This window comes from Epinephelus moara, chromosome 1, assembly GCF_006386435.1.
Source record: "Epinephelus moara isolate mb chromosome 1, YSFRI_EMoa_1.0, whole genome shotgun sequence".
NCBI lineage: Eukaryota > Metazoa > Chordata > Actinopteri > Perciformes > Serranidae > Epinephelus > Epinephelus moara.
The window spans coordinates 46,644,165-46,655,772 of record NC_065506.1 but is presented as its reverse complement, the minus strand read 5'-3'; the positions used below and the strand labels follow the sequence as shown (position 1 = coordinate 46,655,772).

General features: G+C 42.4%; 1 protein-coding gene and 1 long non-coding RNA gene across 6 annotated transcripts in view; one reads left to right on the top strand and one right to left on the bottom strand.

The window, feature by feature from the left end:
* LOC126395578 (uncharacterized) overlaps positions 1-11,608 on the top strand; it is a 280,183-nt gene that overhangs the window by 40,732 nt on the left and 227,843 nt on the right. The gene's annotated exons all lie outside the window — the stretch shown is intronic.
* lrrk1 (leucine-rich repeat kinase 1) overlaps positions 1-11,608 on the bottom strand; it is a 122,484-nt gene that overhangs the window by 63,774 nt on the left and 47,102 nt on the right. For 3 of the 4 annotated variants that reach the window (XM_050052229.1, XM_050052238.1, XM_050052254.1), the window contains 5 exons: positions 7,118-7,230; positions 6,426-6,640; positions 4,798-4,962; positions 748-920; positions 429-549 (listed from right to left, as the gene is read on the bottom strand). In XM_050052229.1, the coding sequence (XP_049908186.1) occupies positions 429-549; positions 748-920; positions 4,798-4,962; positions 6,426-6,640; positions 7,118-7,230 (787 nt within the window). The remainder of the gene's footprint in view (positions 1-428; positions 550-747; positions 921-4,797; positions 4,963-6,425; positions 6,641-7,117; positions 7,231-11,608) is intronic. The other variant, XM_050052245.1, reaches the window with a different exon arrangement.

Sequence of the window (11,608 nt, the reverse complement as noted above, 5' to 3'; positions counted from 1 at the left end):
GCACTTGGAGATAAAATATAGGCCTATATTAATGAAGGTTCATTAGTACGGTTTTGTATTTCTCTGTAATGTAGCACAGTGTTAACAATGTTACTGATACTATTCTTTCTCACACCTTCAACTCAAACCACCAAAATATATCATTTAATCATTACATTCATATCAGAAACATGCAGGAGACTAGTCGACTAATGGACCCTGATGAGGACTATCGGTCAACTTGGACTAGGCAGCCCTACTTTGTAGGAATATTGTCTTTTTTGGAGCAAGTTCAGAAAACAGAATATTTGCAGATGCATGTAAACATAGTCAGTGATGTGCTGTATGTATTTAATAAGCAAACAGTTTCTCTCTGTTGGTCCAAACTGTGAGGTTCCTCTACACAGACTCACAGTGCAGAGCATCAGCAGACACACCGCATCACTCACCAGTCTGCCCAGCAGCTTACTGCCACAGGCTGAGCTGCTGCTGTCTTTCATGGAGAGAGCCACCTGGTAGATCAGCTTCTTCAACCCATCCAAACCCTCCAGGGTCTTACAGGACACTTCCCTGAGCACCAAGACACACACACACACACACACACACACACACACACACACACACACACAATTGAATACACTCCACAGACTAACAGACAGATGGTAAGATGTTCTGTGAGGCTGATACGAGTGACAGCTGTCACGAAGCTCAGCCAAACAGTGCAGCTGCTTCTTATCAAAAGAAATGAATGTAAAAATGTGTGCTTACTGCAGGTGCTTCCAGGTGATGTCAGGATAGCCGCTGGCTCGAGCCCCCGACGGCGATCGGCACAGGGCCAGAATGTAAGCTCTCAGCGTGGCCAGTCTCTCAGTGCGAAACTTGGTGTCGATGAGATCCAAGTGTGTTCCCACGACCACCACGGCAGAGTTTGGTGCTCGCGCCTGCGGCAACAACACACAGTTGAAAAATGATTCTTGCTCTTGGAGACAGTTGTTTGACACACACATGAAAATAGCATGTTAATACACTCTCATTTCATACTCTTTTCCTTTTTGTATGTGTGTTGCTATGTTTCTTTAGATGCTGGGTAAACTTAAGAGAGAGTGTGTAAACAGGAGAAGGGGAAGTGGCACATAAGAAGGGAGAAGGGAGAGAAATTGGTTTTTGGGTGAGGGGAAGGGATGAAGTACTAGTATCATGTCCACATGTAGAGTGTATGTGTGTACTTGTGTGTGTATATGGTGTGATACAGAGGCAGAGGAAAGCACACATCCTCTGCAGCCCGAGGCAATATGTCTCCTCATTTCCAAACACACTTTTGACAGGACATTATGCAATTATTTTCACATTCCTCTGGAAGAATGCTGGAATTGACTTTGTTTACATTCTCTTTCCATGCCTCTTATTTGTCTGCACTTGTCTCTTCATTACATTTTTTTCAGTTTTACAGTTTATTTTTTTGGTTTTCATTTTATTTACTGATTTAGAAAAAGAACTTACATCTAAAATGAAAAAAATCATCCAGGCTTTTGCAGAACAACATATCAGTGAGGAAATGTATAGAGTTTTCAGATGAGGGCTAAATTCTTGCATCTGATTCGCTGTTCCTCTCTGAGCATACACCACACTATCATCTATGGATGTATAAAGACACCTGGATACAGTGTTGGAGGCGGGCCCCGTTCATTCCTGTGACAGTTGCTCAGTGGCACATGAAGCCAATAAAGTTCAACAGCTGCGTATAAAAATTACCCAGATAATCGGCACTGCTTCAGCACTGTGTGGCCCACAGATGCACCAGACTACCGCCAGCTACTTCCAATTTAGTGCTTCACTAACTCAAAGGGGGATAAAATGAATCAATAGAGCAGCTCTCCAGACTTTCCAAATGTTATTAAACTGAATGGATCAAATTCTGATGGTGAAACGAGTCATTTCACAGAGGTTGTGACTCTCAAAGAAATGTATCCACTGATTTGCAGATGTCTCTTTTGCCACACAAGTCAATGGGAAACCCTTTTTGGGCCACATGGCATCACATGACGGATGTAATCACACCATTTGGTCACTATGAAAACTGGTTTGACGCACTTCCTGGAGGCCTGTCGGCATCGCGTCATCAAACGCCAACCGCCAAGCCAGCCTCCCTTTTGGGGAAAAATCTGGCGCTGTCACATAAGTTTATATTGATTATAAGTTTGTATTGAGTTTATATTTTGACTTTGATGTTTTAATATTACTGTTGCTGCTCTAGAGACATTTAGTTATAAAATATTCAGTTTTAATCCTGTTCTGAATTTATTTCATTTTTTACATAATTCCTTGTAAAATTCACAGAATTAGTTCTCTGAGAATCTCTTTCACATTCCAGCAAATATTGGTGCTGAAACTAAAATATCATCCATAGTATCGAATCGATATCGAATCCAAATGGTAATTGGACACCAAATCAAATCTGACCTTGTGAATCGATACTGAATCGATTCAGAAAACACTCTTCTTTATACTCTCTGTTCACAATAAAGCTGTTTAAAAAAATCCTACATAGAACAAGCTGCAATATATCAAGTATAATCGATGTATCGCCCAACCCTTGTCGAGTGCTGCGTGACTCTGTCACTTCACTAGTGGGGTTTCCATCCACCTATTTTTATTCACATTTTCAAAAATTTCGGGGGAAAAAAAAAAAACTTAGATGGAAACGCCAGAAATTCGAAAAAAGGCTGAAAATTCGCAAAACAGTTTTTACACTTGGAGAGGGTGGATTTGTCAGCGTACTTTTGCTATGGAAACAGGTTTTGCGAATAAACGATGACGTACCGGCACACAGATCCTCAAATGTGGCCCTTGACATACGGAAATGTTTCAGCCAGAGTTCGTGAGTGAAATGCTGCTGGACAACTACTTCCCAAAAGTCCTTCACACGCCTACGTTCCCATACACACGGAGAACGATGTGGTGGTCTCCTTCCAGCTATTTCCGACAGTACTCTTAACATTAAACTTCTTCTTTGTCATCTCTTCTTCAAGATGGTTAGGTACGCTGTGAGCGCTGACAAAATGCTAACCGGAGTTCTCCCAAGAGCCGACGTTTATCAGGAATCTGTCCATGGTCAGTTGTTGAGTGTCAGTTGAGTGTGTTGTTGTTTACAGTGGGCATAAGACGCTCTCTTATGACGTCATCTCATGGCGCACTCTTCTTCTACGGGGGTGTTTTTATTTTGTTCATTTTTCACGAGAAGAGCCACCTACTGCTCTTCCTGCTGACTTCCAATAATCGCAAAACAATAACGAATGGAAACGGGCATAAATTCGCATTTTCTTTTGCGCATTTTCATAAAATTCCTCTCAATAATTTCGATACATTTGGATGGAAACCCCACTACTGTCAGTTGAATTATATCCCTTGTCGACAGTCATGAGCTGGCTTAGTTTGGTTTGGTTTGGTTTGGTTTGGCCCGTCAGCCCAGCACAGCAGAGATTTGCATTTCCATTACAACAGGGCTACCTGCGTTAAGGTGTGTCTTTAACTGATGAGGCTGGTAAAAGGGCAGGTAAAAGACGTTTACCTGTTGCAGGTGAGCTGTTTGCACAGGTGCAGTAAGAGCCTGTTGTCTGCAGCTCTTCATCAACATCTCACTGTGGCTGTTTCTGCTTTTACTCTTCCTCCCTGCCATATTATTAAACTTGTCTTATTGGAAAAAGAAAAGTCGCAACAAAGTTCCACTAAGTCAGTAATAACATTTAATTTCCAATAGATTTTTCACAATAAAAGTCTGCCATTATTTTGTTATGTAAAAACTTTTATTGTGAAGCAGCAACATAAGGAAATGTTGAGTTTTCAAGCAGCAACTTCACACAACTTCTAATACGGCTGATAGTGAACATGAAACAGTAAAATGCAGCAGATATCTAAAGTAAAAACAGGACGCAGGAGAGAAACTAAATTCCAAACCACAGAGATTCAGCTAGAAGCTACAGACGCACTGAGAGCTGAACACACAGAGACTTTTAAAAACACTTTTCTCTCTGGTGTCCTGCAGACAGAGGTGAGTATCGCAACTCATACGCTTGTTTGACGGGAAGAACGGGGGTTGGCTGTGGTTGGCGAGACATCACCGCTACCTGCTTGAGGGTGGGTGGCCCTGCTTTTGGACCTACTCCTGAGAGGGTCGATCTCCTGCACGGCTGGGCGTGGCACGCCGCGTCTAAACTGACAGTGGAATCACAAATCCGCGCGGCATGGCTTTACTCAGCGCGGCCAAGAGTGACAATGGAAAAAGGGTATTAGTCTTTACTTTTCGAAATGTTTAACTCCCACGTTGACTCTTTAAACATTCTTGAGTGTAATTCCCACCACTTTGACGAATACATTTATCATTATTATAATTATCATAATTATTATTTTGGCAGGGGGATTTCACTCCGGCCTACAAAACACATCCAGGCGTCATTAATGCTGTAAACTGAGCACACAAACCAGCGGGAGGCAAAGAGGAGGCGTTATGAAATGTTAGGAGTTAGTAATTAGGCTTCAATGAAGTATTTAAATGAAATGATGCAAACAGTTTCAACATCTTCCACGTCATCACACCCCCATTAAATGACATCCATCGGGCTGCGGCTGGTTTATGTGGTCTGACAACCAAATGATTTTCCTTTAAATCAGATCACTCCTCCCTCCGAGTGGAAACACAAATACCATCTGTTTGTCTGCTTCTCACAGTCACACCCTTCACTTTCTGACCACTCTCACTACAGCACAGCCTCAGGTTCTCAGTGTGTGTGTGTGTGTGTGTGTGTGTGTGCTACATTTCACCTCTATGTTGAGCAGCCATGTCTGCAGGTTGGCCACAGCCTCCTCTCCCAGAGCCAGGTTCCAGATCACCACGTACAGGGCCTTATCAGTGAAGAAACACTGGTTCACTGTGGACATGCTCGCCTGACCACCAATGTCCCACACGTTGAACGCCACTGAGTCCTTCTGTGTGAAACGAGACGAGTGCTGAGTCAGCTCTAAAGAAGCGATGAGTCAGGAATTTAGAAACAGTATTAAAGATCCTCCCTGCATTTGTGGGAAGTTTCCACTGGACCGACCCACAGACCTCACTGTGTACAGTTTCTATTGGAACCACTCTCTGACCCAGAAGTGAAAACTGCTGACAAACTGTTTGTGGATTAACCAGAGCAACAGGGATGCTGTTTCTAAAAAGAGGTGTTCACTCTTTCCCCTATAATTGTACAATTGTATCCCCGCCAAGGGCAAAAGCTTTTTTTTAATGCCATAAATAGCTCCAAAAATCCATTCATTCACAAATCAATGATTTGCTTTTGTAGAGGCCTCAGTGCAGAGCTGCTCTGACACGCACTGTGCTCTCACTTAAAGGTCCAGTGTGCAGGATTTAGGGGATATATTGGCAGAGATGGAATATAAATTAATAGGTATGTTGTCTTTGGTGTCACCTGAAAATAAGAATCGTTTTATTTTCGTTACCCTAGAATGAGGTGTTTACATACAGAGCAGATCCTTGTCTATATAAATCACTATGTTGCACTGCCACGTTTCTGCAATAGCCAAAAATGAAGAAACCAAACACTTGCTATAGATAAGGCCATACACATTTTTGTGTCGGCCACCGTAGTTAGAAGCCCCTTCTTGACGAGCAGTGTCAGAAGAACACTTACTTACTGACTTATGAGACTGGTTTATTCAGTGTTTTTACTGGTTTAAAGCACCTTGTCTGTTTGTTCTGGAGAGGAGGAGACCTCTGTGGATAATTCTGCTCCTGGTACAAATGTCCTGAACAATGAACACTGAAGGAATTCTAACCAGGAGAAGTTTTATCTGGTTGCAATCTGCAATCCTCACTGCTAGACGCCACTAAATCTCCCTAAATCTTACACACTGTTTCTTTAATTTCAGCTCAGTGTGGAGTCATAACTGTGTTTTACCGTCATTTACAGACTCCTCCCTGTTTTTCACTGAGGGCGGGGCTTTGCACGTCCACACACACACGGAGCAGAGCACGAATGTCACTGAAGTCGACAACAGTTTGTTACATTATGTACAATAAAACCAAAAATGGACAGATGCAGATCGTCGCAATCATCTGAAAATCAAGTTTAAATATTTGGACTTTTTGAATGTTGCTGATGGAAGAGAAGCCAGTCCTGACCAGACCACAAGCAGCTCTTCTGCTGATACAGTTGCACCCCCCAACAGACACAGAAAGAAGCTCTGATCTGTCCATTTCAGTTTTGAGAGAAGAAACACTCCTCCTGGCTTTTTATCAATAATAATATTGTGATGAAACTTGCGGAAATCAAACAGCTAATCCAATAAGCAGACTGATATACAATCAGTTTCCTTCTTGTCTTTATGGTCTGATATCTCAAGCCTGTACTGTGTTTGTGAGCGTATAATATACTGTCTGTGTTTTTTCTTACGCTGTTTTTGCCTCCGTTGGGTTTTTCCAGCTCCCAGGTGGAGGTGGAGATGCTGCACTCTGCCGGGGTGAAGGGGGCCGCCTTGCCGGTCTGTAGAGCCTCCAGCAGGGCCGTCTTCCCCTGTCTTGGTGGACCAATCACAAGCATCTTCAGCAGTCTATAAGGCTCTGCTTTTCGAAGGTGTGCCCGGAGATAAGCCAGGACAGATGTAGGACCTGGAAAACCAGAGAGGTCGACACAAAGTTTTCAGGATGTTTAGAATGACATTACAAATTATCAAGAAACATTACAGAGGTGCCACCACTGCAAACCAAAACATATCGACCCATGAATTGATGTGACAGGTTAAGAGGAACCAATAGGACGTTTTATAAACTCTCCTTATTGACTAAGTGTTTTGTTCTTGGTTTTAAGATGTATTAACATGGATTTTTTTGGCATTACCGCCACAGGGGCCAAGCCTTTAAACGCAAAAGTCCATGACTGAGTGACTGACTGATTGAGTTGGCCAAATGCTGCCATTTCCTGTTTCACATTAAAAGCCCTCTGGCGTTTTATACATAATCCAGCCTTTGCAAAAAAAGTATTCAAACTTAATCTGAAGTTAATATGGGTCTTCTTCAGCAGTCATTTAAGCATTATAACTTTAGGTAAAACCACTTCCAGCTTTTGGAAAGTCAGTTGCACAGTACCTTCTTTTCTTACTTCCTGGGGGACATTAGTGATGTTGAGGTCTTCGGTGTCCAGCTGCCACAGGTTGGATAGTTGGCTGAGCTCTGCTGGAAGCTCCCGGATCCCAGGATTGCTGTTTCCAGAGCAGGTGAGACAACATGAGTCAACGATACACATGACAGACAGGAAGCTCAAAGCTCCCTAACCATCCAAATGACATTATGAAAAACTTAAGAGAAGTGTGTAGGACTTAGTGGCATCTAGCGGTGAGGACTGCAGACTACAAATAGCTAAACTGCTCCATGTAGAATTCCTTCAGTGTTCATTGTTCAGGAGGTTTTTACCAGAAGCTAAAATATCCGCAGAGGTCTCTTTGTTTCCAAAACAAACAGACCAGGGAACTCATTTAAAAAATAATGTGTAGCATCCACACTAAAAATGTCCGTACGGACAAAAGCCAAAAATGGCACGGGCCAAAAAATATTCGACAGTTTCTACATTCAGGCTTCCACCTCACCATCTGCGTCGCCAAGTTCCCGTCTCCAAAATGTTCGTAACCATGGGTCAGAGTTTCTCCCATCAAGTCTGTTTTTATAGATCACAACTTTAGCGTGGGAAGTGGCATATGTCTTTTTCAGGCCTCGTTTTGCGTACGCAGTGTTTATAAATGAGACCCCCGGTGAATAAAACCAGTCAAAACACTGAATAAAGCAGTTTCACGTTACAAATCTGTGTTTCTTCAACGCTGTCTGGCCTGTCAGAGACGGGCCACAAGCCCAGCACTTTCTAATGTGTGCTCACCTTTCTTCTCAGATAACTTAAGATCCAGATGTTCAGGAGGTCTCCTCCTCTTCAAAAGGTGCAAGATGGTTTATATCGGTAAAAATACTGAATAAAGCAGTTTCATGTTTAAAAAAATTTGTGTTTTTCTGATGCTGCCTGTCATGGAGGGGCTGCTGACTGAGGTGGCTGATGCAAAAATTCAATAACACGAAAACATAAATGGCCCTATCTGGTGTCAGTGTTTTGTTTGTCTGTTCTGGGCTACTGTAGAAACATGGTGGTGCAACGTGGTGGACTCAGTGGACGAGGTGTAGATATAAACGTCTCATTCTGAGGTAACAAATACACAACAATTCTAATTTTTTGGTGATTATACACTAAAGATACATAGTTAGATATATCCCCCTCCACCCGACACATTGGACCTTTAAATTATTCCTAATTAAACAGTTTACACCTCACGGACTTCCACTGAGCCCTCAGGGGTTTTAAAAACACTCCGATGGAGATGTTGCCACAGCAATATTTGGCAGCCACAGACTTTGTGGATCCACAACTTCCCAAACAATTCAATCATGTCGGGGGGGGGAGGTGCGTGAGAGCAGAGCAATCTGCTGCTCGTATAAAACAGCTGCAAACAGCTGGAGCAGGAGGACTGACCTCATACCACACTGTGGTTCCCAGGGACTGAACCGAACCCAAAAAGATTTGTCACTCCTGACTTCATCACTTGACTTTCAACATTTGACTTGTTAGGGTGACATAATGCCTCACAGTGAGTCCTTCAGCATAAAAAACATCAACAACAATAACGCCGATTATTTAACCAGCGGAGTGTGTCACTTGGCTCCAGCACTCACATCTGATTGTACTGAAAACTGTTGACATGGTTATTGTTTTGAATTTGATTTCAGCTTTATCGATCCAAATGCAAAACTCTATCATGTGGAAATACAAGATCTGTGATTGACTATAAACTGTCAAAGTGCTGAAAAACAGCACATATCTCATATAAATGATTAATCTGTTCACTGAACAATGTGTTTCATTAAAAATAAAATATGTAACTTTTTCACATTAAACAAATACAACTAGACCAGTGTTATATATTTTGTTGGGTTGTGTACTTATCCCAAATGTTTTCAACAATGTTCAAAGAGAAATCTGTCGTTTTAACAAAGGACACGCTCCATGTCATTAAATTGCCTGTCAGTGGCGTCATATCCCCCTTGTGTTGTCTCACCAAAAACTGTCACAAATTGACCAGTTTGAGGCCACATTTTTACCATATGCTTTTTTGATCTTGATCCTTTTTTTCAAAGATTTGTTTTTGGGCTTTTTGGCCTTTAATGACAGGACAGTCAGAGGTGTGACAGGGAAGAGAGGGGATGACATGCAGCAAAGGGCCATGGGCTGGAATTGAACTCGCGGCCGCTGCAGCAAAGACATTTCCTTTGTACATGCAGTGCAAACTCTACCCAGTGAGCCAGTGGTGGCTCTGCCTGATCCTGGCCCTTCTTGACTATACGTTTTAACCAATTGAAGGATCTTAGTCATCGGACGGATGGATCTAAAGTTATATAAGAAATGTCCTGGGCAAATGTTAGCAGCAGCTCCAGCCCCTGCTGTGCCAAACAGCCACAGAGAAACACGGATTTTAAACATGAAACTGCTTTATTCAGCGTTTTTACCACTTGAAATCACCTGATCTGTTTGTTTTGGAGAGGAAGAGACCTCTGCGGATAATTCAGCTCCAAGTAATAACCCCTGAATTCTGGCTCTTAAGTTCTCAGAGAAAAAACATGAACACATAATAGCAGGGGCTGGGCTAGTGGTCCCTCCGTGATGAGCTGAACAGCACTGGAGTAACACTGCTTTATTGAGGGTTTTAATCACCTGAGGTCTCATTTATAAACACTGCTTATGCATAAAACAACGCCTGAAAGAGGCGCACGCTCTTTTACACTTCCCATGCAAAAGTTGTGATCTATAAAAATAAACTTGATGGCAGAATGTGCGCACCTGTAGGGAAACTCTGACCCATGCCTGCAGACATGTAGGACCCAGGGGAAATTGGTGATGCACATAGTGAGGTGGTGAATTAAAGCCAAACTGTAGAAATTAAATGTGAGAGCCATCATTAGATGTATAATGATGTCTATATGATATCTATAGATTGATTTCACCATAAACATTTAATCCAGCGGTGTTATTAGTGATTGTGCTAGTGAGCCATTACGTTTCCATAAACACCTTTCAGTTGTAAAAATTATGAGCCAACTCAAATCTCCCCTCAGATTCTGCTCATTATTTCATCAGAGCTGGCATCACATTCCCAGCCCCCCTGAGAGTGCACATTATCTAGCTTTAAATACTGCAAAACAGAGCATCAACAGTTTTCAATAATATCTTCCGATACTGTAAATACACATCACCAAGCACAACCAAGAGACATTGTGGTGGCGGCCACACACTTCCTCCTCCAGTCAACCTTTTTACATCTTGACCACCTGCCCATATGGTTTGTATAAATCAGTTCAGATGGAAATAAAGCCGGTGACAGCTGTTGCACAGTTATTGATCTCCATGTCTTCATCTGGAGTCATAATCATAATGCAGGCCAAGATCGCCTCAACAAACTTAATGAATAGTGTTGACCTGTCACACCTTCATCTTCAAATGACATCTCAGGGTCGAGGGTGTTCTATTTGTCACAATCATTTTGGCACAGTGTGTAGTAATCAGTCTAAACGCTGTAAACACATAAATACTGCGGTGACATTCAGCTGTTGGCGTGATTCACCCGTAAGGTCCAACTGAACAGAAGGCTCCTTTCTATGCATCAACATTCGTGAGGTGCTTTGCATTGGACGTACAGAGGGTGGGATATGAGGCTGATCCATGTGCAGACAATTCCAAGTTTATTTGGGATTTATAAAAGGAAATTGCACGCAGGCAGGCAAACGTATAGTCAGATTAAATAGTCCATTTCCTGTTTTTGTCCGCATCTACACTGTTAGTATGGATCCTACACACTGTTTTATAAATGAGACCCCAGGTCTGCTTGTTTTGGAGAGGAAGACAGCTCTGCGGATATCCTGGTAAAAACCTCCTGAACAATGAACATTGACAGAATCCTAATGTAGAGACGCCGACATCAGTGACGGCACAGCTCTCTGAGCAGCAGAATGCAACATACTGTACATTTAAAGATGGAAAAGGTCAAACTGTATATCAGGTCCTTTGAAATAAGTGGTGCTGGAGGCTTAGTGAGATAATAAGAGGTTGCTAGATCCATTACGAGATTTGAAATAGTGTTATTGATCTGTAAGGCTACCTGCTGGCTGGTGAATATAACCCAGGCTGTCTGCTACATGGAATCTTGGCCAGTGTATGGAGACATTTTAAAGCACCCAGAAACTGTTGTATTTTACATTTTTTCCTTGAGCACTGGCAGAAACATGAGTGCCCCTGTATTGCAGCGTCTCTGCTCTGCAGCTTTCAGACATCATCCGTCAATGAGATTAAAAAATACACACATGGAGATTATGGGGCCGTACACATGCCGCGTTTTTTTGCACCCTCAATTCAAATAAACACAAGAAGTTTGTGTTCTAGAGAAAGGATCAGCACTCAGTGAATAACCTCCTAAGCCCTATGATAAGCTATTATGGCAAGGCTTAACTATACAGACCAGTGAGCAGCGATAACTAACATGTCTTTGGGGT